Genomic DNA, 27,879 nt, shown 5'->3' with positions numbered 1-27,879 from the left:
AACAACATTACCGAAAAGACACAACAATTGACAACGCTGCATCAGTCACAACCGGATTATCACACAGACAGACAGACAGAGACATACAGACAGAGACAGACAGACAGACAGACAGAGACAGACAGACAGACAGAGACAGACAGACAGACAGACAGACAGACAGAGACAGACAGACAGAGACAGACAGACAGACAGACACAGACAGACAGACAGACAGACAGACAGACAGACAGACAGAGACAGACAGACAGAGACAGACAGACAGAATGAATGAATGAATGAATGAAAGCTTTATTTCGAACATGTGAAAAGAAATAGTTATAACAACAAAAGACAAAACAAAAACAAGAAAAAACAAAACAAAAACAAGAAAAAACAAAACAAAACAAAAAACACTATTAACTTAACATGTTCGAAAAGGAGTAGGAAGAAGCATAAGCTTATTTAATCCTACCCCTTCTCCAATACTCAGAGATTAATAATTAATAATCTACAGTTGACTTCAATATTAATATAATATTTTTTTTTAATTAAATCAAATGTATTGACATATTTACCAACAATAGAAAACAGATAATGTAAATAAACAATCTGACAGACAGACAGACAGACAGACAGACACGCGCTTTATCTGCAACATGTAAACAACAGTTTGTTGTTTTCCCTCCACCTCCCCCAGCCCCTCCCCCATCCCTCCCCCCCGTGTGACGTAGTACACAAGCCCCGCCCCCTCCCCTGTCTCTCACGCACCAGTTACGTATGACCGTAAAAAATAGAAAAACTTCCAAGATGGCCGATACCGTGGGATCCATGCATTTCGCAGATACTGGCAAAACAAATTCCCCCAAACCCCTGATCCCCAAACGGCCGCCGGAGAGCCGCCCGCAGTCCTCCAGCGACGTGTACCCCCCGCCGGCCCCCAAGAGGGTCCGCATCGAGGAGAAGAGCCTGAAGCCCTGTAAGAAGCTGAACGGGGAGGTCTGCGCAGGGGAGAAACACAACGGGAGTAAGCAGACTTATGGAAGCCCAGCGAAATGGAGTTTCGGCCCGGCCAAGGCACAGAGCAACTCCGCCTCCTCGCTGCCAGCCCCCACCAGGAAGATCTTCAAGATCAGCAACTTCCTCGCAGTTCCTCCCAAAGTCAAGAAGCCCAAGGAGAAGCGACACAGGGAGAAGGAGAGAGGCGGTGTCCAGAGCCTCCTGGAGAGGGTGAGCCCTGTGTTACACCCTGCCAGCTGCCTCACACAGACGGAGAACGGCGACGTGAAGATGTTGAGCAGAGGTAAGAGGGCCAACACGATGATCAGCTGGGCATGGAGGGGACGGGGGGCATAGACACAGAGCATACAACTAGATGTCCAATAGCAGGTGTCAATTAATAACATAACACTGTCACATTTTGCGTAAAGGTCATTTTGTTTACACCAAGTTTGTTTATTTAAATACTTAGTTGTATCATGAACTGAAACATACTGTTGACGTGTGAATAAAGTCACATGTTTAGCGTTGCTTGAGTTTGATCTTGGATCACTACTTGCTTGCTTTCAGATCACCCTGGCAAAGACACGGAGAGAGAGAAGAAAAGAGAGAGGGATAAAGAGAAAGAGAGGGACAGGGAGAAGAGGAGTCATAAAGGGATGCTGGAGAGGGACATTGGAAGAGAGAATGGAGAAGCAACATTGGAAGAGAGGACGGAGAAGCAACTGCAGAAAGGTATGAGTGAGAGATGCCTGCTGCCTTTACCAGAAGATGAAATGCAGATTTTATATTGTGTTTTTGTTTACCTTTGACAGGAGTGTTTATTGTTGTTTTGCTTTGTAATAGCTTCCTTTTGATAATTTAAGCAAACAATCAAATAATGTTATTCTGCAACAGTCACGTTCTCCGAAGATAGGCCTGTACTCTTTCAAGTTCATTTTTTTAAGTTCAAGTTCAAGTTTTGAAGTTCAAGTTTAAGTTTATTGTTATTATCACATTACACAAGTGTAAGAGACTACAATTCTTAGGCTTCGATTCCAGACATTGCAGCTCAAGACAATAAGACGTGTACAATAAGACACGTGTCTGAATGTTGTCTACTCTCTCTCCAGCAGAGTCGGAGGAGAAGCCACAAGTGAACCCAGAGGAGGAGCTCCTGTTGAAGAGGCTGAAGAAGAAGAAGAAAAAGAAGCACAAAGATGGAGAGAGAGAGAAGGAGAGACGGAGCCGGCCGAAAATGTACCACCGCTCCTGCCAGACCGTGTGTGCCGGCCTGTCCCTGGACCTTCCAGACCTCCTCAGTCAGTCCAACGGGACCAGCAGCAGCAGCAGCAGCAGCCTCCTCCTCCCGACACACACCGCTTCCCCCCAGGCCCCTCCTCCCACCTCCACCGCCTCCATGGTCAGGGAGAGGCTGGGCTACAACTCACCCCTCCACAGCGTCCCGTCCCCGGGCTTGGCCGGTCTGGAGTTCGGGCACCTCATGCACGTGGAGCAGCAGGCCAACGGGGGGGCGGCGGTGGCCCACGCCTACAGCGAGCAGCTCTCCTCCTTCTCCCCCGCCGAGCTGCAGCGGTTCGCTCAGGAGTTTGTGACCCTGTCCTTCAGCGAGGACAAGGCCCATGCCGCGCGCTTCGTCATGGGGATTATCCACGGAGCCGCCTCCTACCTCCCGGACTTCCTGGACTATTTCTCCTACAACTTCCCCAACGCGCCAGTGAAGATGGAAGTGCTCGGGAAGAAGGATATCGAGACGACCACCATGGCCAACTTCTACACTCAGGTGAGACTGTCACAGTTGATTTAGGCTACACCCTTTTACTGTTTTTACTAGGATGACATTTTGGGTTTCGTACTCACTCAGGGATATCTTTTACCCTCGGCAGAGGCCCTGGGAGCTGTTATGCCTGAGGCTAAATCAATGTGTAGTGTGAGAAGCGCTATATAGACCGCCGCCACATGCAAGTCAGTGTTAATGTTGGCAGGCTTTTTAGTCACTTAGTCTTTGGTGTTTAGATGAAGATGCACACCAGCTCTAGTCACACCAAGTCACCTCCATTTGTCTTAGTTCCAGTCTGAAAACATTCCAGTGCAGTCTCAGTCCACAAAATCTCCAAAACATTTTAGTCGAGTTTTCGTCGCTGACTACGGCTAGACTGAAATGTTTTGGGGTTTTTGTGGACTGAGACTGCACTGGAATGTTTTCAGTTGTCATCAACTGGAACTGGACTGGAACTAAGAAAAATGGAGGTGACTTGGTGTGACAAGAACTGATGTGCATCTTCCATCTAAACACCAAAGACTAAGTGACTAAAAAGCCTGCCAACATTAACACTGATCCAAGTCAGTGGGTAGTTGGCCTAATGCTCCACAAGTATTGATCATGCACCCCATCGCAATCAGTTGAGAGACTGCTACTGCTGCTTTAGTCTCTTAGAGTTGACTAGTCAAGTCAGATCCTTGATCTCACGCTGTCTGGCTGCCCGCCCACACACTGAATCACGCTCCCAATTAAAACCTCCGCAATCAGCAGGCAGCAGACATCAGTGTGTTTGTTGTATCCTATTTATGACATGATGAGAAATTGAGAACTGTCTCTCGGTCTACAACCTACGTCAGTCAAGGAACATTTAGTTTTGGCTTCTTGTTTCGTAGTGGTATTTAGTATTTTGGTTAGCAGACGCCTCACTACCTTATGTTCTCCCTTGTGTTAGATTGGTACTGATGATGTTTATGTTCTCCGGAGTCTCTGATGTGGTGAAGAGAGGTTTGGTTTTGGAAGTTTTCTGTTGTCTTGTCTCACCTTAAGGACCAGACCAGTCCGTGCAGAAAGGTCTAGACTACCACATGGTTGAGCACTTCTGCACACCACATGGTGTTGAAGATAATAGTAATTTACTACTTTTTCGTGTGAACACGTTGTAGGGTGTTATGGATCATGGCCTTGTGTCCCAGTCAGGTAAAAGTAGCCTAAGTGTTTGTAGTCAGTGAACCAGAGGAGCCAAAGTCAAAGTCAGCTTTATTGTCAATCCAATATATGTACAGACATACAGAGGGCTGACATTGCGTTTCCCTCTCATCCACGGTGCATAGCAAACAAAAACAATAAATAACAATATGATACGACAAGATAAAATAAAAAAAACGATATATACGAAAAATACTAGATAAAAGATTTGAAATGTGCGGTACAATGTACAGGGGTGGAATACAATATGAACAATGACAATAGTGGTAGGCTAATTGGCTCAGTATAATAGAGTAAAGTGGCTAAAGTACGTAAATGTATGTATGTACAGGTATGTATGTATGTATGTAGGAAGTGAGATTAAAGGAGGGACATTGACTGAGTCCTCCATGTCTCCTCTGTCCTGCTGCAGGTGAAGCGTACCTACTCCCAGGGAACGTACCGCGCGGGGGCCATGCGGCAGGTCAGTCTGGTGGGGGCCGTGGACGAGGAGGTGGGGGACTACTTCCCAGAGTTCATCAACATGCTGGAGGAGTCTCCCTTTCTGGAGGTAAGTCGTGTGTGTGTGTGTGTGTGTGTGTGTGTGTGTGTGTGTGTGTGTGTGTGGACTAGCGCTGCATGATATCGGATGGGTTCTTGGATACGAGGCGTTTGTTGCTTTTGATTGACATGCAGGCTCAGCGAACCACAACTTGATCAGTTTGTCACACAACCAAAGCAGGCCCCGCCCCCGCTGGTCTTTGACCACAACCTGAGAATGAGCGAGGGAAAGGAAGATTTAATTCCAAAAATAAAAGCAACGCCAGTTGTATGGAATTATTTTGGCTACAGAAAAGACGATGTTGACCAAAAACAGGTACTTTGTCGGCAGTGTCTTGCAATTGTTGCCACAGCACGGTACATTTATTTGACCATTTAAATCGGCACCACAAAGCTCTGTATGACGAGCGCAAAGCCAGATCTGAATGCCGTCCAAAGCCAAAACCAAAAACTATTTCAGATGCCTTTGCCAGTGTTGCATCGTACGAGAACGTTCCAAACGGCAGAGAGAAATCACTGATGCAATAACCTTTCACCTCGCGAAAGACATTCGCCAATTTACCAATTTACACAGTTACCAAAGTCGGTTTTAAAAACATGATCTGGTCACCTGACAAGCGGTATGTAAAACCACCAGACACCTATGTTTCTCACGTTGCCATCCCAGAGCTATATGAGACACGTAAGGCACAAGGGAAACTGAAAAGGAAGTCGTCAGAGTAAAAAGTAATTTCTTAGCTTTTTGGGGGGGTATTTTATTTTTTTCTGTGCAGATCCACTCCCCTACAAAGTCACAAGTGATGCTCCCCGATGCATCGACAAGCTATCAGAATCGGACGATATTCAGTAAAGATATGAGACGATGAATGCTTTCTAGTTACCGATCACAACAACCGATCAATGACGCAAACAACTTGAGCCAATTAATTCTTAGAATGAACAGCACCTGTTACAGACACAGCACTGAACGGTGTGGACTAGGGATGGACGGTTTCCAATTATTGAAACCGAAAAACCGTCAAAGACTAAAACCGCGGTTTTCCGGTTAACCGAAAATACATAAAAACAAAAACAAAACAAACAAAAAAAAGTAAAAAAATAAATAAATAAAAAAGAGCGCCAATTGCAAATAATTGAGCCCTACTGCTACAATACACTCATGTCGAACACCATGAAAACACCGTAAGCACAGTCGCAACACATTTGGGCTACTTAGTTTCACAAATATAAGTGGAAAGGCAGACTTTTGTAAGCTACACCATACATGAAAACACATGAACACTTAACACACCAGCTCCGCTGATCCAGGGTGCACGCCTGCACGGAAGATCATCTCTTGGAACAGCGTCTTCATTGAATGAACTGCTTTCTCAATATCTTGGTTCTTAGACAAAGTTTCAGCTGCTGCTCAATGTATTTAAATATTTGAATACTGCTCAATAATCACTGAAATATTAGACTTAGAATTATGCAGTGAACATACTTAAAGCTTTTCATAAAAACCACATGCCGCGAGACTGACTCGTCCTGAACTGTCGTAAGTCAATCAACAAAGAATGCCCCATCAAAATAAAAGTGCCCATGGTAGAGCTGTCAAAATAGAGCTTTCAAAATAAATGTACTAATACAGATAGAGATAAATACAGAACTACCTTTGCGTCACTAAGTGACCGCGTATCTTCTGAGACATGCGTTCTGTCATCACTTTCAGTAGTGCCTTCACACACGGTGGTGTGCACAAACACTCTTGATCCGTATAGCTCTTGTTTTATTATATTGTGGTTTAGTAAATACTGCACTTGGAGTTACATTCAATGCATGATTTGTGCTATAGAACATAAATAAAGTTTGATTGATTGATATCAAATCAAATCACATTTTATTTCTATAGCGCATTTCTCACAAAAGTGACCCAATGCGCTTTACAGAGAGCAGCGAAAATAATCTTATTAAATGTAAGCGAGTAATTGTAAAAAACCTTTCCTATCTACCAATAACTGAATGCAACTATCTTTCCCATAGAGTGATTCGTTACCCTTAAATATAATCCCAATTAGATATTAATCCTCAGTTATTCTTCACAACTGACCAAACCTCTCACTCATTGTGCGGCAGATTCAGACTGTATCATTGTTATTTTCACACACGACAAACATGTGACATGTTACATGTTTGTTTATATAAAAATAAAAAAAATACAAAAATAAATCCGGTTTCAGACGGTTTTGATAAAAAACCGTTTCTATTTTTATAAACCCCGGTTTTCGGTTTAACCGAAAAACCGTCCATCCTTAGTGTGGACCTCAATTGACCTATCGCTAAGCCATGCCCAAAAATAGAAATTGTCCAATCATATCACAGCAAAAGTCACTACAGGTAGAAAACTCGGACAAACAAGTTGTTGGGGCGCTTAGGTGGCGTAGCGGGTTAAGCGTCGACCATGTAACCGCAGGGTCCCCGGTTCGATTCCAGCCAGGGACATATCCTGCATGTCATCCCTCCTCTCTCTCTCACCCATCCTTCTTGTCATAATCTATACTGTACTGTCAATAAAAAAAGAAAAATATGAGTGGGACTGCCCCACTCAGAAAAAAACAACAACTTGCTAATATCTGATGGTGAAAAGCTTCTAGACTAAATATTCTTGTCATCTTTAAATCTTTAAAAAAACATGTCTATTACTTGCTGTGGTAAATCAGAAATCAGAAATTTGCCACCTCCCGCCATTGTAAGTCATCGAATGTCATTCAGTCACGGTCGGTCAATCAGTCACTGTCAGTGAAGCGTTGTTTGTTTGTCCGAGTTTTCAAAGGGGGCGTGGCTTAGCGATAGGTCCATTCTCTTGCCGTCTTCTTCTTATCTGACATGTCCATAAGTTCCATCTCTTCGAGGTTAGACTGTCAAGCTTTCTGTCCATCTGCCCCACGCCATCAGAGGCTCGGCGGGCAGAGACCAGCAAGGTGCTGGTGGTGTTGGTGGTAGTGAAAACTCAGCCATCCTCATCATCACCAGTGTTATATTCTAGAGGCATGGAAGAGTTGAGGTCCGCACCGTTTACTGCTGTGTCTATTAATTTTCTTGAATTCAGATTTCTTTGGACTTCAAATTCCTGTATTTTTTCATATCAGTATTTTTCCAATATTTTGCAGCCCTAGTGTGGACAGACAGTAGTGTGTGTGTGTCTGTGTCTGTGTCTGTGTCTGTGTCTGTGTCTGTGTGTGTGTGTGTGTGTGTGTGTGTATATACGTATGTGTCTCTGTGTCTCTGTGTCTGTGTCTCTGTGTGTCTGCGTGCACTCTCTCACCTCTCTCTCTGTGTCCTCAGCGTACTCTGCCCTGGGGAACCTTCTCCAGCCTGCGTCTGCAGAGCCCTACAGAGAGTGACGACGGGCCCATCATGTGGGTGAGGCCCGGGGAGCAGATGATCCCCGTGGCAGACATGCCCAAGTCTCCCTTCAAGAGAAAAAGGTTGGTCTGGTTGGTCTGGTTGTTCAGTTTGGATCAGATATGATGTATAGATATGATATGATCACTTTTCAAAAAATGCCGGTCGAGAGAGCACGCTGGCGTTGCTTGTTCGCCGCTTCTCCGCCCGAAATCTAGATATACTTGCAGTATACAGAGTAGATTGTCCTACAAAGACACTTAGATTTAGATTTAGTAATCAAAAAATGTATTAGAGCCCTATACTTTCTTTTATCTTTTTTTTTCTTTTTATGTTACTACTCGTTACTACTCGTTACTACTGTTACTAATCTTTTCAGTTTGTAAAGCGTCTTTTGGTGTGTTCTCACTAGAACATTTGCTTCACTTGAAACAGAGTTTAGGATAAAATTCACTTTGCTCTGCGTCGTTTGGAGCTGTGAGAACGCGCATTCAAAGTAACTCCCGGAGCAAACAACCAACGCATGCTCCGCTTGAAAAGGGTGGTTTCGCTCCGATTAGAAACGACGCATCGAGGCTGTCCATAGGAAAACAACAGCGCATGCGTGTTGATCTGGATAAGAGCGGGACGAACGGGCAATTCTTCTATTTTTCTGACCAATCAACTACCACGTCTGTTGCTTCGATTGCGTATGTTACTTCGTTTACATGAAGGGCTGTGAGAACGCAAATCGGAGAAATAATTTATGCAACAATGTTGCAAACTCATCCACTTGCTCCGGCTCATGATTCGGACTTTCATGTGAGAACATGACCTTAGAGTGTCTAGAAAAGCGCTATATAAGTCTAATGTATTATTATTATTATTATTATTATTATTATCAACGATTGTTGTCGGCCACTAGAAAGCATTTAAACCAATAATATTGTAGATATATTAGGGTTGTCAGTGTTAAAGCGTTAACTCTCGCGATTAATCTGGAAACCGTAACAAAGAAAAACATGTTTTTAATGCAAGTTAATCATAATACCAAGATGTATATATTAGAACTTCAGACAGAAGTCAGGATATGATTCCTGTCAGGTGAAGATGTGGTTAACACAAGTCAGGATGGCCCAGCGGTCTAAGGTGCTGGGGTCAGGTCTCAGTCTCCTCTGGAGGCGTGGGTTCAAACCCCACTTCTGACAACCTTTATTTCTTCTTCTCAGTAATATGTACTGTGGACCCACTGCTTACATGCTACTAAATATGAAATACTGTGGACCCACTGCTTACATGCTACTAAATATGAAATACTGTGGACCCACTGCTTACATGTTACTAAATATTAAATACTGTGGACCCATGGTAGTATTCGTACGGTGGACCGCTGACCAACGACGGGTCTTTGAACCGACTCTGTTTGGTGAACGTTTCAACACAATCAATACTGTCATTGAATATCCATAACCTCAACCCCTGACTTTCGCATAGAGGAGGCACGTTACTTAGAATGCACATGTCAATGGTGTCTTGCTTTTTGAAGGACCAATTGTGCTGATATTATCATTGAGCATTTTTGTCAGGATTATTTTTCTTATCTTTCTTTTTTTATTGACTGAAGTCATATCACACATGTTCACACTGTTTCAAGTAAACTGAGAGTGTGAAAACTGTTCACGTTGTCTCTTCAGAGATGCTATGGCATTCAGGTTCTTAAACAGGCCGACTCTCTAGTATTCATTTGGGGGAGATGTTACTTTACAAACAATTGACAGGTAAGCTGTTAACATTAACTTTTTAGCAGACGTTACTTTGTAACTGTTCTTTATGTGGTTGTCTGCTAATTAAGTCTGTAAGTCATTATGGACGTTGTGGGCAAAGCCAAGCACCCCCTGAGACTTTTTTACCCTGCAAATTAAGAGATTCTAATCGTATTCAGAAGTCATCAAAACCAAATTGAGATGTTATAATAACAACAAAACAGTTAATCATGGTTTTCTTTATTCCAACGCCACACATGTTTTTGTTTTATCCACCCCCCAAAAAACAACAACAAAATATACATATATGTGTGTTTTTAGGGCATTTCTGCTTTATTGGGATCGAGACAGTAGAGATTGACAGGAAGGATGAATGAGAGACAGGGGACATGCAGGATATGTTGATGGCTGGAATGGAACCAGGGACCATGTGATGATATGGTCTGATGTGGTCTGCGCCTTAGTGGGCTAGGTCACTCCCACACCCCTGGTATTATATACTAACTAGTGTTGTATATTAACTAGTGTTGTATACTAAATGTTCTCTGTTGCAGGACGACCAACGAGATAAAGAACCTGCAGTACCTGCCGCGGGCCAGCGAGCCCAGGGAGATGCTGTTTGAGGACCGGACGCGGGCGCACGCCGACCACATCGGCCAGGGCTTCGAGAGGCAGACCACTGCCGCCGTGGGCGTGCTGAAGGCCGTCCGCTGTGGAGAGGGGTGGGTAACCCTAACCCACACACCTGTACACAAACCTACACATACACAGATTACACATATCTTCACGGCAGCCCTCGAGAGCCCCTAGAACTATCACAAGACTCATTGTGGCAGGCCAACACCCTGCCAACATTTAAACAGGCCCTCAAAACCCACCTCTTCAAGCTCGCCATCACCAGTTAACCCTCTCCCCCTCCCCTTCCCATGTGTCCCCAGCACTACCTTCATTAGACCCCTATACTTTCTTCTATTTATTTTTTGTTTCTTTTTATTATTACTACTCGATCATTTCAGTTTGTAAAGCGTCTTTGTGTCTAGAAAAGCGCTATATAAGTCTATATAAATGTATTATTATTATTATTATTATTATTATTATTATTGTGGGTGTGTCTTCCTGACTGTGTGTGTCCTGCAGGGAGGCTCCGGCACGCATCACCAAAGACGTAGTGTGTTTCCACGCGGGGGATTTCCCTGAGGTGGTCCAGAGGCTGCAGCTGGACCTGTACGAGCCGCCCCTCTCACAGGTCAGTCTGGAGGAGACATCTTCATGGGGTTTCTTTATACAGGGTTCCCGCGCTGGTCTTAAAACAGCCATAAAGTATAAAATCCAGCATTCTGATTTATACGGCCTAAAAAGGTCTTTAATGTAAGGCTTTTTGCTAATTAGGTCTAAAGAATGAGGTGCTAGGTCTTAAAAATGAGATTAGCTTGTCCTGCAAGGAAGCTTTTGTGCACTTTGTTCTCTTCACATTGAAGTGACTTTCTACAGTTAACTGTTCATGTTAATACATTTACCTTTGAGTAATTATGGGACTTATTTATTTTGTATTAATTATCCTTCAGACTTTTTTTGTCTGTATGGCAGTGAAATCCCTAATTTCATCACCTCGGGGATGACAAAAAGCTATCATGTGGTGTCGCGAATAGGTCTAAAATTATATTCAAAGAGGTCTAAAAAAGGTCTTAAATTTGACTTGTTGAAACTTGTAGGAACCCTGATAAGACTACAGTAATGGGGCTACAATTGGCCGATGATTCTAATTCACGTTCTCGTGTGAGGTGAATGGTTGCCATTGCCTGGTGGTGTCTGTCATCATTGACTCTCCTCTCCTCTCCTCCTCCTCAGTGTGTGCAGTGGATCGACGACGCCAAGCTGAACCAGCTGAGGAGGGAGGGGGTCCGCTACGCCCGTATCCAGCTCTACCACGACGACATCTACTTCATCCCCAGAGGAGTGGTGCACCAGTTCAAAACGGTCTCCGCTGTCTGCAGCCTGGCCTGGCATGTACGCCTCAAACAGTACCACCAGGACGAAGAGGAGGAAGAGGAGGAGGAGAGAGAGGAGGGGGGCAACGGCACACCTCCACAGACACTAACACACGTCAAAGAGGAGGAGGAGGAGGAGGAGGAGGAGGAGGATGGGGAAGAGGGAGAGAAAGGGTACAACACTCCCACACAGATGAAGGTGGAACATGAGGAAGAGGAGAGGTGCCCCTTACTAGTCTGCAAAGAGGAGGAGGAAGAAGAAGAGGAGGAGGAGAAGGAAGTGGAGATGGAAAAGGAGAGGGTGAGCTACACATCTACACAGTCACCTCTGGTCAAGGAGGAGAGAGATGGAGGCACACTCCCACAGACACCCGTAGAAACCAAGGAGAGTAAGGAGGAGGAGAAAGAGAGGGAAGAGACAGGAGGGAGGAAGGACAGCACACCCACACAGATATCACCACAGGAGCAGGGGGAGGGGCATGAGAATAGAGAGAATAGTGAACCCTCAAAGACGTTCAAGCAAGTCAGAAAAGAGAGGGAGGCGGAAGCGGAGGAGAGGCAGCAGTCGATTCCCCCGCCAGTTCAGAAAGACAGAGAGAGGGTGAAAGAGTCCGGTACAACCACACACACACCACCAAAAATCAAGAAAGAGAAGGAGAAAGGAAGGGGGAAAGAGAGAGAGGACAAGGAAAGGGGGAAAGAAAAGGAGAAAGAGAGGAAGGAGAGGGGGAAGGACAAGGAGAAAGAGAAGAAGGAGAAGGACAGGGGGAAGGAGAAGGAGAGGGAGAGGGACAGGGGGAAAGAGAAAGAGAAGGGGAAGGAGGAGAGGAAGACCGAGGGTAGCTCAGCCACACAGACGTTTCCTCCTGCCAAGAAAAAGGGGGATGAGGAGAGGACGAGAGAGAGCAGCAAACCCTCACACACACCAGGGCACGCCCCGAGGGAGGAGAAGGGGGGAGGGAGGGAGACAGAACCGGCCTCCAAGAACCAGCCTCAAGTCAAGAGGGAGACAGAACCAGCCTCCAAGAACCAGCCTCAGGTCAAGAGGGAGACGGAACCAGCCTCCAAAAACCAGCCTCAAGTCAAGAGGGAGACGGAACCAGCCTCCAAGAACCAGCCTCAAGTCAAGAGGGAGACAGAACCAGCCTCCAAGAACCAGCCTCAGGTCAAGAGGGAGACGGAACCAGCCTCCAAGAACCAGCCTCAAGTCAAGAGGGAGACGGAACCAGCCTCCAAGAACCCGCCTCAAGTCAAGAGGGAGAGAGACAATGACAAGGACCGAGGCGGCGGCGGCACCCAGACCTCCGCTCACCCCCGGCCCGAGAGAGAGGAGGCCAGAGAGGCCAGCGCCCACCGACACAAGCCATCCCACGGGAAGAAGGAGAGGAACGGGTACAGAGACGGGAAAGAGGGGAGCACAGCCACACACGCCTCACAAGCCAAGCCGGGGAGAGAGGAGGACGGCGGCAAAGCGGCGGCCGCTCCAAAACCGCCGACCCCTGCCCACGTCAAGAAGGAAGGCAAGAGGGAGAGGGAGGTCAACCACAAGGAGGAGAGGAAGAAGCCGAACCCCGCCCCCAGCTCCGCCCCGCCAGATCACAAACCCCCACGGACGCTAATTTCCATCGACCTCTTTAAGCCGATGGACGCCCCCCAAAGCTTGCCTCTGTCGTTTTCAGACAGCAGGGCCAAGGCGCACCACTACAGTGACTGTCGAGGGTCTCTCTCGAAGCCCGGCTCTGAAAGCAGAACGCTAGCGCCCTCTAAGGGACCAAAAGTGAAGGACTCAATGCACACCAAACCTGCAATTTCCCTCCAGGACACACGGCCGCAGCACTCTTTAAAACACCCTCTGAAACCCCACACACACCAACAGCAGAAAGACTTTTTATTATGAATGTCTAGATGTGTAGTTTTTTTCTCTTTACTGTACAACTTACTCCCAAGGGCTCTTTTCAAATATTTTTGGGGAAAACTCCTTCCTACCTTCCGTGAAGTAGTCACCGATCGAACACAGCTGATTTAGATGAGAGAAATCGCTCCGCTACCCAGCTTATACCAACCCGTCTCGTTTCGGATCTGTGATTTACTTTGAGGAGGGGCGGAATGCGTTCTCAAAGTATTTGAAGAGGGCCAGAGTGAGAATGTAAGCTAAGTAGCTCACTGTTCACGTTTGTTAGCGAATGTACGTAGACTCTATATGAAAAACTGTTATGTGACCCCATGCGTTGGTGCCTCTGCACTACTCAGCTACGCTCTTAAAGCACCTACTTTAGGTTCTCTGCTGCCCCGTCTGAAAACAACCCCCATTTCCCCCTTCCCCGGGGAGTTGGCCCTAAACATTTGTCGTTTGCAGATCTGAAGAGAATGGATAGGTGTAAGCAATACAATAATGGCTCCACCTATATAGCCTTCCAATGGTCATTATGGTATGTTGCGCCACATTGCTTACACCTTAATGTTCCCCAGATATCCAGAACACATGACAGGTGGATAGGCGCTAGAGGTTGTTTTCAGACAGGGCTTATATGTTTGACTCGACACAGGGCTGTAAGATATGTGCTGAAAACTGTGTACAGTATAAATGTACTAGTACCAGTGTGAGAAAATGTATACAGAAATGCATATATTTTTTGTAAGACGAGTTTTATTTTCCATAGAACTTATTTATATCATTTTCTGTCTGTTTTTATTTGAAATGTATGTGGAAACTCTGTTGTAAATATCTTTTATTTCCTAAGATAAGACTTGGTAGTGTGATTTATACTCTGATCAGAGCCTCAATAAAAGGTTCATAATATTACGTCCGTCTCAGTGTTGTGCCTCCTTACACTCACTCACCCTTATATTCAGTACTCGAGTTGCAAAAGAAAATCAGGGGGGATGGTGGATTTGATCATATGGGGACAATTTTAGCATCCCCACAGCGTCTGTGTCTTCAGTGTCAGTGACTTGGTGGTAAAAATGTCATTGCATGTGTGCGTGCCCCCCCCCTCGCCCACAGCATTTTACTCAATATGCCCAAAACTAAATGTTGAAATAGCAGTAATACCACGTTCATTGATATAATTACACAAGGGGATGGAAAGGGGGGATGATGGTGGCAGTTTTAGAAGGGGGATGATTTTGACTGTTTTTATTTCAGGGGGGGATGCCATCCCCCCTCATCTCGAGTGCTGCTTATCGTACTCAGCTCCATCTTTCATCATTCATTCTAGCTAGATGACATGGACAGACCATTCCAGGGATTAGATAACATTCAGCATAATGTGTTGTAGACCCCTTACTGTCCTACAGATACAGTACCCTCCAAAAGTGTTGGGGCAGTTAGCATAACATGTGCATTTGAGATCTGAGGAATATGTTGTTGAAGTACAGAATGACTCCTTTTTATTTGAGGCTGTTTTAATACATTATGCATTATCCTTTGAGCCATTCTGGCTTGCACAGTTGTGTGCAAAAGGTGACCTTCTGAACGCTGTCATATACTATCAAGTATAGATTTCTTGAGTACAGAGAGAAAATGACAATTTCAGGCTAACTGTCCAAACACACGGTCATTTAGACACATGGTCATTTAGACACACGGTCATTTAGACACACGGTCATTTAGATGAAGTTCCTGAATGTGTTGCTCCTAATAATGTCACAATCTAGTGATGAAAACACACTGAACAGCATCAACAGACTGAATCCACTGACTTATTTAAAGGCTGTAATGTATTAGATTGTATTTACAGAATGCATATTAGGACATAAATAATATGGAAACAGATGTGTGCCACAATTAAAAAAATAAAACAAATCTTGATTTGTTGAACACGTACAGTGGGGTGTAAAAAATGTGTGCACCCCTGGCTTAAATGTCTGTTACAATTAATCTCCAAGTGATTGAAAGCAAACCTGAACATTAAATGCTATAAAGTTAAACATGACACCTTTCTGCACATTTTAAAGAAAGGTTGTTTCTTTTTATTTTCAGAGTTTTTAAATGATAAAAAAGGAAAAGGGCCCTGTGCAAAAGTATGGGAACCTTTTGTATTATTCTTTGCCTTTTGAGAAGATGATTACTAAGGCCCAGACCAAGGTGATTTACTTGTTAAGGCTTCAATGAGCCAGGTGAATATAATTCCAGGGTTGAACTATATATTCTGAAGTAACTACAGGCAGGAAGCGTTTGCAAGCTGTTATAGTTGCCCGAGGAGGAGTTACTAAGTACTAGCTGACAGGGTTCCCAAACTTTTGCACAAGGCCGTTTTCCTTGTTTTATTATTTTGAAACTGTAAAAAGTAAAAAAAAAAAAAAAAAAAGTATCTTGCTTTAAAATGTGATGAAATGTGTAATGTTTAACTTTGTACCATTTAGAGGTTTGCTTCTTTTCACTTAGATATTAATTGTAAAAGGCATTTTGACTAGGGGTGCCCACATTTTTGCACCGCACTGTAATAACAAATGGTCGTTTCCAACATTGAAGCAAACATACACACATTTATAGGCAAATCACCATGCATCTAACGACCACATCAAATCTTGAAACAACACATCCCATCTATATGATCTAGTTCAATATTGAAAACACAAAGTAAACACGAGTAAGCTCCAATTACTTTTCTAGCACATACATTACTTTAAGTATCTTTTTATATACACATTATATTTATTATGTGAGTTCATTTTCTATTAGATGTGTTCCTCACATTCAATTACACTCCTCCACCTGTCCAACTTGGTCACAAATGACATCCTTAAAGACATTCTACAGGGGTGTGTTTAACTGATCTTTGAACCTTCACCTTCGACCCTCCCTGTCAATCAAATCCTCAACCCCTCCCATCACATCACTCACCTCTGCCTAGGAGAGATGACTGAGCCTCGGCATCAGAGAGGAGGGTTCGGCACTGAGTCACATGGAATGAATCATCCAATTAAAAATTGACTCACCTAATAACAAATATTGCATGTGTCATGTAAGTGGCAATAAATCATTTTAGTTGTAGCTTGTATGTTTGTGTTTTCAATATTAAAGTTAGTAATTTGTCATTAGCTGTGTGGTGATTAGCTTGTAGTCATGTTATATATAGGTGACCAGATGGGTTCCACATTCAAGGTTTATTATTATGGTCATTTTATTTTTTTAACCGTGGCACAAACAATGTTCCATAAAACAATAACAGGCACACCACACAATAACATGTAAATATCACCTGTCAATCGACACCACCTGTCATCAACATCACCTGTCAATCAACATCACCTGTCAATCAACATCATCTGTCAATCAATATCACCTGTCAATCAATATCACCTGTCAATCAACATCACCTGTCAATCAACATCATCTGTCAATCAATATCACCTGTCAATCAATATCACATGTCAATCAACATCATCTGTCAATCAACATCATCTGTCAATCAATATCACCTGTCAATCAATATCATCTGTCAATCAACATTACCTGTCACAGTGCAACAGGAGTCAGCATCACAACCACTTCCACATGAGCATAGGAAGGACAGCTGACCAGGTGTGAGACAGATCAGGTGTGAGACAGACCAGGTGTGAGACAGATCAGGTGTGAGACAGACCAGGTGTGAGACAGATCAGGTGTGAGACAGACCAGATGTGAGACAGACCAGGTGTGAGACAGACCAGGTGTGAGACAGATCAGATGTGAGACAGACCAGGTGTGAGACAGATCAGGTGTGAGACAGACCAGGTGTGAGACAGATCAGGTGTGAGACAGACCAGGTGTGAGACAGATCAGGTGTGAGACAGACCAGGTGTGAGACAGATCAGGTGTGAGACAGATCAGGTGTGAGACAGATCAGGTGTGAGACAGACCAGATGTGAGAGAGGTCTTCAAGCTTGACAGGAAGGCATTTCACAAAGAGGGTTCCAGGAGAGAGTTAACAGTTCATCTATCTTTGCTAAGCAGAATATTCTGAAACAACAGCAAACTTTTCCTAGTTCATAATGAACTGATCATGATACCCGATTCAATACTCCTTATATGCAACATTCTTCATAAAACAAAAGTTAGGGGTCATAATACAGAATTTAAACATCTGCAAACTAACTCATTGGCAGGCTTTGTGAAATTCCACCCTTGGTAAAAACAACAAAACATCCCATAAAACTTGAAGATGGAGTTTATGTGGTGACATCCCTTTTACAATCCTAATTTTAATAATTTAATTTTGCCATTTAGCAGACGCTTTTATCCAAAGCGACTTACAATTACGAATTACAGGGACATTCCCCCTGGAGTAACTGAGGGCTAAGTGCCTTACCCAAGGGCACACTAGTAGTGGTGTGGCTTCAGGCGGGATTTGAACTCACAACCTTCCGATCACAAGTCCAACTCACTATCCACTAGACCACCACTACCCCTCAATCCTGACTCCCTGACAATGACAGCCATGTCCCTCAGTGGCACACTGCTGATCTCTGTCACCACCTCACAGCCTGGGACAGAGAGAAGCCCCCTGGACTGAGTCAGGTTGTGTTGTTATACAGTCCAGGGTCAGAATAGCTATTTTGCAAATCTGTCTAGATGTCGAATGCAACAGAGTACAGGTTCTAGATCAGCTAAACTATGTGTACTGACTAACTACCGGTAACTAACCAACTGCTGTGAAAGACTGCTTGGGGATGGGTGCTCAGTCTGTGTGTCTGTGTGTCTGTGTGTGTGTGTGTGTGTGTGTGTGTGTGTGTGTGTGTGTGGTGTGTGTGTGTGTGTGTGGTGTGTGTGTGTGTGTGTGTGTGTGTGTGTGGTGTGTGTGTGTGTGTGTGGTGTGTGTGTGTGTGTGTGTGTGTGTGTGTGTGTGTGTGTGTGTGTGTGTGTGTGTGTGTGTGTGTGTGTGTGTGTGTGTGTAAGTATGCGTGTGCGTGCGAGCGAGCGAGTGTACGTGCAACAGTCTCTGATAATACTTTCTCCCGAATTATCTAACAGTCTGCAAATCTCACACGGCATTTTCCTGTAGTGAAAGAAGACGTCTGTCTCCAGTCTGAGTTCTGGAACGGAAACCGTCTCCTGCGGTGAAAACAAACCATTCTATTTCTCATTCCCGTCTCCCTCCCTCTCAGTTCAGTTCAGAAATACTCCTATTCCCCATGTCCCCTCTCCGTGTCTCAGTCTCTCCTGTAGTGGAACACGTTGTAGCCCAGCTCCACCATGGCCCCCACCAGCAGGGCCCACAGAGGGACACACACCAGGCTGAGCCAGATGTGGATGAGTCCGTCCAGGCGCGCGCAGAGCGTCAGGCAGAAGCCCAGCTTCAGCAGCATGGCCACCAGGTACCAGACCCTCCGCTTCAGGTTCTGCTGGCCGTCCCGCGGGTCGTACCCGGGCTTGCACCTGCCCGCCATCTTCACGATCAACATGAGGATGAGGATGGTGTCAAAGGTCCAGACGGGGAGGAAGATGAGGAACCAGCTCCACTGGATCTTGTTGTCCAGTCTGAGGACCAGCATGATGAGAAAGATGAGGGTGAAGATCCAGGAGAGGAGGACTCGCTGAGCCAGGGACATTTTCATTAAGGGAGTGGGGGGCTGGCAGGGCTGGCGGGACTGGGGGGGCAGCACGATGCGACACACACACAGAGGCTGGCTAGGAGGCTGAGAGGCACCAGGCTGGAGTCACTAGGAATAAAGATGAGAATGACACACACACACACACACACACACACACACACACACACACACACACACACACACACACAGTAAACCAGTTCTTCACACATTTGATTAGCTAGCTCAGTGACACAAGCTGTATTAAGGGTCAACCTGCTGCGACCAACATAACGATATTATAACGAGATGCATTCATCTTTACTAACCAGTGAGCCAAAGTGCACCAAGCAAGCTGCCTGCTAGCCAGCTAGCTGATGCTGCTAACTGAAGAACTATTCTATTCCTTACCTGTTTCGGAGGATCTGTCGTTTAACTAAATTGGTTAGTAACAAATAATAATCTGTATAAACCTTTAGATGCTATAAAACGATACCGATATCTGTCAGTGTGTTTATATTACTGTATTAAAAAACGGTTTGACATTAAGAGGGGACATTTTCTAATGTTTATCTTCCGGTTGGCGTCAACATGCGACCCTCCCATGACTCCTGATTGGCGGAGCTGCTATCTAGGCACAGTTTTTGTTAGAAAACTATTGGACAAACTATCTGTCAGTCACGCAAAACAGCCTTCTGATTGGAAGAATACATGAATATGTAACTGGGGTTTAACGTAAAATAAATGCCGTCCTTCGTCTAATAAACTGGCAGGCTGAATAACAACAATGTGAAGTCGTCTCATTTCAAACTGGCACAAGATAGACATAATTAAACATAATTAAACATAATTAGACATAATTAAAATTCCAAAAACATATATGTGAAGAAAAAAAGACAATGGACCCCATCTGAAATAGGACCCCAATTGAAATAAGCCAGTGGCTTTCTTGGGTTTTTATCCTGTTAGTTGACCTTGTATGTAATATGTACTTTCATGTACCTACTTCTGCAAATCTTCTAATAAAGTTTTCAATCAATCAATCAATCAATCAATGGACATCTGATAATTCAATTTACTCCTTTGATCTTTAATCAAAATCTTATAATACAAATTAACGATAATTACAACCCTGGATAAAAACGTCTCAATAATATACATTGTCAAAAAAACAAAGTTATTAAAAAACGTTTGAGATAAAACATCATAAGAAAACACTTAAGTTCAAAAGCCCTTGTTGAAATCACAAGCTAAGTTAAAAAGCTCACTTCACAATACCAATTCCTAAAAAAAAATCACACTTATTTACAAAGTTGAAATGCCGCACAAATTAATATAGTGAACGTGACAACAACATTCATTAAACCCTCATTTTAATCTTGTCATACTTGTAAACAGTAAACAAACAATCTATTTTCATTCTTTTATGGGTACATATCATGAGTGTTATGAAGAGTAAAATGGCCTTTCATGAAGCCTGGGAATAACAACAGAGGATGGAATCACATTCACATATTTACTTCTTTTTTTGTACTTTCATGGTTACGCTATTGTAAATTAAAACTCAATCCAAGTCTCCACATTTCTGAATGTATAAAAACACATGATACAAAACAATTATACATCCCAAAAAAGCAGACATATTCAGATCTAATCAAATGCTTAAAAAAATCGGTGTCCTTTTATGAAGTAAATGCTGACTAGAAAGAGGCCTCTTGTGGGGTGACGTACCGAGTGCACGTAGCCATGACAACCAGGCCTGTCGGAGTAGGATGACATCACCCGTAACAACTGATCTAAAGACCGTTTCGCGTTTCTTCTTCTCCATCAATAAGCAGTAGGTGAAGTGTACGCTGAACTGATCCTAGATCGGCCTGTGTGGTCAGCTGCTACCCAGAAGTCCCACACCTCCCCTAGTCTACACAGTGCTCTGCCTGTAGCCCAGAGACTCTGAGCAGCGGGGCGGGAACTCAATGAAGATCCCGTCTGAGTCTGAGTCCATCTCCAACCCCTGGCCGATGATGGTCTCAGGGCTGGAGGAGCCGCTCAGAGGGGAGGAGGAGGGCCCCTTGCTCAGGTCAGAGAGAGTCAGTGTGGCCTCTGTCCCGTGGAGAGGTCCTGGGGACAGGAGGGGGAGGATGGAGGGGGAGGGAAGAGGAGAGTCCGTGGCTCCCATTGCTCCTCCTTGCATGGCTCCTGTTAGAGTGAGAGGTCATAAGTTAGGTTTAGTTTAACTGGAAACAAATAAATAACTGTTTGAATGCATACATTTTATATGTTTGTTTTTATTTTATTTCACAGAGACAATGCTAATTTATGACATGTCTGTAAATATAATAATAATAATAATAATAATAATAATAATAATAATAATAATAATAATACATTAGACTTATATAGCGCTTTTCTAGACACTCAAAGACGCTTTACAAACTGAAGACATAGAGTAGTAACAATGAAAAGAAACCAAAATATATAAATAAAAGAAAGTATAAGGGTCTAATTAATTTTTTGCTAAATCTAAGTGTCTTTGTAGGACAATCTACTCTGTATACTGCAAGTGCACCTAGATTTCTGGCGGAGAAGTGGCGAACAAGCGATGAATAAATACTCCAGCTGGATAGATCCCCTACCTTTGAACTGAGGTCCCACACAGAGCCTGTTGGAGGAGGAGCCGGAGGGGTCGGTACCGGGGGCCAGGTCAACGTAGGCCAGGCCCTGCTCCTCCAGACAGGATATGATCTCACAGGCGGAGTGGCGGCGGATGCCCCCGCTGCCCACGGAGCTAGCGTCAGGGTCGTACTCCGCCACGGGGGTCAGGAGCAGCGGGATGTTGTAACTCTTGGAACGGACCACGGGGTTCTTAGACGGCTGGTCCACCGGCTTGGGCCAGCACCACTGCAAACGCTTCTCTGTGAGATGGAAAATGGAAGGAGCGGGGAGAGAGAGATAGAGAGAGAGAGAAACACAGAGAGAGAGAGAGAGATAGAGAAAGTGAGAAACACAGAGAGAGAGAGAGAGAGAGAAAGAGATAGAGAGAGTGAAACACAGACAGAGAGAGAGAGACAGAGACAGAGAGAGTGAAACACAGACAGAGAGAGAGAGAGACAGAGAGAGTAAGAAACACAGAGAGAGAGAGAGAGAGAGAGAGAGAGAGAGAGAGTGAAAGAGAAATACAGAAAGAGAGAAAAAGATGTATTAATGAACTTAGGCCTTTTTCAGGCTGAATTATTTGTTCTCCAATACACAAGGGAGCAGTGGGATACCCAGACACACAGACATGAATGTGATACCCTGCACACAGGAGCAGTGAGATATGAATGTGTGTGTGTGTGTGTTACCCAGCACACAGGAGCAGTGCGCCACACTCCCGTCTCCAGAGTAGAGTCCGTGGGTGCCCAGGTAGGGAGACACCACCTTCTGGACCAGAGACTCCAGCCTCAGGTAGTCCTCACTCACCCCCCGGGACTCATGGACCCCCTAAACACACACACAACAAGTAGACAGGAGTTTGTGTGTGTGTGTGTGTGTTTGGATTAGACTTGATTATTGTAATGGTCTACTAACAGGCCTATCTAAAGGAGCTGGTCTACTAACAGGCCTATCTAAAGGAGCTGGTCTACTAACAGGCCTGTCTAAAGGAGCTGGTCTACTAACAGGCCTGTCTAAAGGAGCTGGTCTACTAACAGGCGTATCTAAAGGAGCTGGTCTACTAACAGGCCTATCTAAAGGAGCTGGTCTACTAACAGGCCTATCTAAAGGAGCTGGTCTAACAGGCCTATCTAAAGGAGCTGGTCTACTAATGCCGCTGCTAGGGTCCTAACAAAAAAAACAAAAAAACAAAAAGTTGGAACACATTACACCAAACCTGAGATCCCTGCACCGGCTACCAGTCTCTCAGAGAATTGAATTCAAAATCCTCCTAATTACATACAAATCACAAAATGGTCTTGGACCAAAATACATATCAGATCTCCTCCCACCCTATATTCCCGCAAGGTCCCTAAGGTCAGTTGAGACTAATCAGCTAATAATTCCAAAAGTGAAAACAAAACACGGTGCAGCAGCTTTCAGTCACGCTGCTGCATGCTCCTGGAACAAACTCCCTGAAGAAATCACACAGGCCCAAACCCTTAAAATATTTAAATCTAAGCTAAAAACCTTCATGTTTTGCACCAGTTATGATTAAACACAAACACTTCTATCAATGTTTTTTATCCATTAACTATTGTCTTATTAAATGTTTTATCTATTTACTTCTTATATTTGCTTTTATTCATTGTAATTCTTATTTTCTTACTATGCTCCTCTTGCTGTATTTTTAAATAATGTATATAAAGCACTTTGACTTGCCCCTGTTGTATGAAATGTGCTGTACTAATAAACTTGCCTTGCCTTGCCTTGCCTTGTCTGAGTGTGTGTGTGTGTGTGTGTGTGTGTGTGTGTGTGTGTGTGTGTGTGTGTGTGTGTGTGTCTGTGCCTGTGCCTGTGTCTGTGTGTGTGTGTCTGTGTGTGTGTGTGTGTGTGTGTGTGTCTGTGTGTGTGTCTGTGTGTGTGTCTGTGTGTGTGTGTGTGTGTGTGTGTGTCTGTGTCTGTGTGTGTGTCTGTGTGTGTGTCTGTGTGTGTGATTCATTTATCCATTGAAACACCAGTGTACCTGGAGGATGAGCAGCATCTGTGTGACGGAGGGGGGGACGCGTGCCCGAGGGCGGGACAGGGCGTCCTCCAGCTTCACACTGAGGGCGATGGTGTTCCTGAAGTGAACCAGAGCCATCTGCCTCACTGACGGCTCCTTACCCTGGAGACACAGAGGATGAGAGAGGGTAGGAGATGGGAGAGGGAAGGGTAGGAGAGGGAGAGGGAAGGGTAGGAGAGAGAGAGGGAAGGGTAGATGGGAGAGGGAAGGGTAGGAGAGAGAGAGGGAAGGGTAGATGGGAGAGGGAAGGGTAGGAGATGGGGGAGGGAAGGGTAGGAGAGGGAGAGGGAAGGGTAGGAGATGGGGGAGGGAAGGGTAGATGGGAGAGGGAAGGGTAGGAGATGGGGGAGGGAAGGGTAGATGGGGGAGGGAAGGGTAGATGGGAGAGGGAAGGGTAGATGGGGGAGGGAAGGGTAGATGGGAGAGGGAAGGGTAGATGGGAGAGGGAAGGGGTGGGAGTGGGGGAGGGAAGGGTAGGAGATGGGGGAGGGAAGGGTAGATGGGAGAGGGAAGGGGTGGGAGATGGGGGAGGGAAGGGTAGGAGATGGGGGAGGGAAGGGTAGGAGATGGGGGAGGGAAGGGTAGATGGGAGAGGGAAGGGGTGGGAGATGGGGGAGGGAAGGGTAGATGGGAGAGGGAAGGGGTGGGAGATACCTGGACTGGGTGGAAGATAGCCTGCAGCATGGAGAGAACATCACAGAAGAAGAAGTCCCACGTCTCGGCCAGAGAGTCCAGTAACTTCTGACCTGCAGACAACGAGGGGGGCGAATCATCTAAACATGACCTGACAGCACGATATACCTCAGACCAAATGACCAACGGTCTAACATTGTGTTTGAGAACTCATCAGCTACTGTAGTATTCAATGAAAAGTGAGAAGCCCTTCATACCTTCATAGAAGCGTATTTTGTCCCGTAGAATGACCATGCCCTTGGTCAGCAGCTGGTTCTGAGGTGACAGAGAGAAACAAGCTTCATTCAAAAACATCCACTACTTCCTGTGTCTCCTTCTGACAATACTAACAGGGTTCCCACACCTTCTGAAACATCACATTCAAGCACCTTTCAAGGACTTTCAAGACTCAATTCCCTCATATTCAAGGACCCAACACGGCATAGTTTGAGACAGATCTAGATGAGAATTGATATAATAGGAACTATCCGCTCACAGACAACAATTAAAAAGAGAAGCTTGAATGTTTGAACACTAGATGGTCTCTTGCCTTCTCTACCACAGCACAGCAAAACAATATATTGTGAAATATGTGTAAAGTTAAGCAATACAGAGACTTATTTACTAGTTGACGAGCTAAGTAAAACATTTTTGAATATATATATAAAAAAATTGGAGAGAGAGAGAGAGAGGGGAATTCAAGCACTTTCAATGACCCATGTCAAGGACTTCAAGGACCCGTGGGAACCCTGTACTAATGTCACATGATGTAGTCTCACAATAAAAACAGAACTGTTACCTGCAGGTACTCTGTGAAGAAGGACCCCAGCTCGGTTTTCAACAGATGTCTACGTAAACAAAGACGGGAGAGTCGACAACACATATTAGTGGTGTAATTGCACTTAATCTAGGTGTAATTGCAGTATACAGAGTAGATTGGCCTACAAAGACACTTAGATTTAGATTTAGTATGTGTAGTAAATGTTCAGTTTGTAAAGCGTCTTTGAGTGTATAGAAAAGCGCTATATAAGTCCAATGTATTATTATTATTATTATTATTAGTGTAATTGATACTTAATAGCATATTATTTTGTAGTTACATGTAATAACACCCAAACAATTCCCCATGACACAACAGATGATATCTGTGCAGCAAAGTGTGACCTCCTTCCCTCTCTTAAATGTTGTGTGTTTGTGTCCAGAGGTAAATATGTATTGAGACAGAACAGAAGCCTATAATTGACACCAGTCACAGCCCTACGCATGGCTGTGCCTGGGTAGTGTACGTGTGACTCCAGCTGTAATGGAGGCTGATAGGGGAGAATTGACCGGTCTAATGTCTGGTCTGGAAAGATAATGAGATATCTGGTGAGGCCGCATGCCCTCCCTGACCACACACACACACACACACACACACACACACACACACACACACACACACACACACACACACACACACATAATAACAAGTTCACTCACGCAAAAATAGACATGAAGCAAATGTTTGCTGCAAACAGAGGACATAACCTAACCACAAAAACATTATGAGACAGTGTCTGTAAGGAAAATGGGTTTATAGTGAGAGTGTGTGTGTGTGTGTGTGTGAGTGTGTGTGTGTGTGTGTGTGTGTGTGTGTGTGTGTGTGTGTGTGTGTGTCTCACCTGACACCTTCATTGAGGACGTAGAGTTCATTGTCTGACAATCCTTTCTTCTGGAAGACGGCAATGACAGCATTGTGGATGCTACACACACACACACACACACACACACACACACACACACACACAAGTTAACTGAAAGTGCATGAAAGTGTCTGCCCTACTGTCCTACTGTATGACTACAGGCTCCATGGTGCAGCGTACCTGTTCCAGGTGGCGTTGGCTCCTGCTCTCTTCTGCTTCTCCCCCCTCTCCTCCGGACACTTCTCACTCTTCCCCAGCTCACTGAGGCTGGGCGAGCTCATCAGCTTCAGCCTGTGCAGGGTCCTCATGACCGAGGGAGAGGACGAGAGAGGGAGAGAGAGAGAGAGAGAGAGAGAGAGAGAGAGAGACAGAGAGACAGGGAGAGAAATAGGCAAGAAAAAGACAGTGTGCTAAGTACAGTGTTAAAAAGAAGACATGAGAGTGTGAGGGGAGAAAGAAGAAGTGAAAGAGAGAGAGAGCTCAAGAGGAGAGCGAGAGAGAGAGAGGAACTGTGCACCTGGCCAACGCAGAGACCAGGGACAAACACCGGGGTGAGAGCAGAAGAAAAACAGACTTCAGGAAAGGAGAGAGAGAGGGAGGGAGGGAGAGAGAGAGAGGGAAAGAGAGAAATGGGAAGAGACAGGGACAGAGAGATGGGGTGGTAAGGGGAGGAGTGAGGCGGTCTGTTGTAAGGGGTGGGCTACAGTGTGACCCGACCGCCTGATGTGTGTGGTCTCAGGAAGAGAGAAAACAATACCCCTCCTACTGAGGCTACATACCCTTCCTCTGCCACTGTCACACACACACACACACACACACACACACACACACACACACACAATACGGTCATTCACACCAGCAAATCAATATGCACACTGCAATCAGATGCGAGAGGGCGACAGTGGAGTGAATGGAGCGATACGGTTGCGGGTCGTGTTTTGGCTTTGTTTACCTGACACTCCAACCCAAGCTGAGCCAGACATGACGCAGCGCTTCAACAACAACAACAGGGACAGGAAACAGGCGACACAATAAGGGACAATAAGAGACAGTATCCTGCTCGTCCACTTTTAACACAGCGGGGGATGTGTCGCTGGACATGAGACGGGTCACCTCACCACGGTGTAGGAAGTCAGGCTGCACGCCTCTAGCCTCTCGTTTAAGACATAACAAGACCAATATTTAGATCATGAGACTAGGAAGCAGGTCTGTCATTGGCTAAAAGGGTATTCCTGAAAGTGAAAGGAGGGAGAGTTCAGTCCTACAGCTGTTTGAGGGCAGTTTAGGGTGAGAGGGGGCGTCCTGAGAGGTGAAAGGAGTCCGAATGCAGAGTGAGGATTGGTGAAACAGTGAAAAGGGGTTTCATTTTGGTTGAGGAATTAGATTACTGGACGGACAAGCATTCCTGTTTCTGGACAAACCCACACAGTCAATAGAGAATCTGCTGACACCAAGGCCGCAAACAAAGGACCTCTTCAACACCCCCACAGACAAAGCATGGAGAATACATGGGGACTGGCTCGATCACATACACTGGTGGAGCAGGTGTGCATGCACTCGCACACACACACACACACACACACACACACACACGTGTGCTCTCACACGCATGCACATTCCTTGTGAAGGAAACAGATGTGTGTATCTCCAAAAACCTAAGCCTTTGTGATGTCTCCCTTTAACCATTCCTACAATGTGCTTCAACAATTTATAACTA

The 27,879-nt window shown here is 45.0% G+C and overlaps 3 protein-coding genes across 3 annotated transcripts; 1 reads left to right on the top strand and 2 right to left on the bottom strand.

Moving 5' to 3' along the window:
- Nucleotides 1-789: 789 nt before the first annotated feature.
- LOC308169875 (lysine-specific demethylase RSBN1L-like) lies at nucleotides 790-14,244 on the top strand (the record flags this gene model as incomplete). Its single annotated transcript, XM_080544606.1, has 9 exons — nucleotides 790-1,282; nucleotides 1,549-1,713; nucleotides 2,091-2,761; nucleotides 4,359-4,496; nucleotides 7,811-7,953; nucleotides 10,167-10,334; nucleotides 10,750-10,858; nucleotides 11,461-11,689; nucleotides 12,530-14,244. The coding sequence occupies 9 exons, from the start codon at nucleotides 790-792 to the stop codon at nucleotides 13,495-13,497; spliced, it is 3,084 nt and encodes a 1,027-aa protein (XP_080400732.1). The 3' UTR covers nucleotides 13,498-14,244.
- A 3,715-nt stretch (nucleotides 14,245-17,959) lies between these two features.
- On the bottom strand, nucleotides 17,960-19,689 carry tmem60 (transmembrane protein 60). Its single transcript, XM_080545199.1, has 2 exons — nucleotides 19,524-19,689; nucleotides 17,960-19,244 (listed from the first exon to the last, which is right to left on the bottom strand). The coding sequence occupies exon 2, from the start codon at nucleotides 19,137-19,139 to the stop codon at nucleotides 18,735-18,737; it is 405 nt and encodes a 134-aa protein (XP_080401325.1). The 5' UTR covers nucleotides 19,140-19,244; nucleotides 19,524-19,689; the 3' UTR covers nucleotides 17,960-18,734.
- A 657-nt stretch (nucleotides 19,690-20,346) lies between these two features.
- Nucleotides 20,347-26,475, bottom strand: prr5a (proline rich 5a (renal)). The gene is made up of 9 exons (XM_080545196.1): nucleotides 26,343-26,475; nucleotides 26,142-26,222; nucleotides 25,280-25,328; nucleotides 24,699-24,756; nucleotides 24,463-24,554; nucleotides 23,770-23,910; nucleotides 22,454-22,592; nucleotides 21,746-22,024; nucleotides 20,347-21,308 (listed from the first exon to the last, which is right to left on the bottom strand). The coding sequence occupies exons 1-9, from the start codon at nucleotides 26,468-26,470 to the stop codon at nucleotides 21,031-21,033; spliced, it is 1,245 nt and encodes a 414-aa protein (XP_080401322.1). The 5' UTR covers nucleotides 26,471-26,475; the 3' UTR covers nucleotides 20,347-21,030.
- Nucleotides 26,476-27,879: the final 1,404 nt, after the last annotated feature.

This window comes from Nansenia antarctica (genome assembly GCF_963989245.1).
Source record: "Nansenia antarctica genome assembly, chromosome: 14".
Classification (NCBI taxonomy): domain Eukaryota; kingdom Metazoa; phylum Chordata; class Actinopteri; order Argentiniformes; family Microstomatidae; genus Nansenia; species Nansenia antarctica.
Note: the sequence above shows the minus strand (reverse complement) of the source record. Positions and strands in the feature narration are given on the sequence as shown.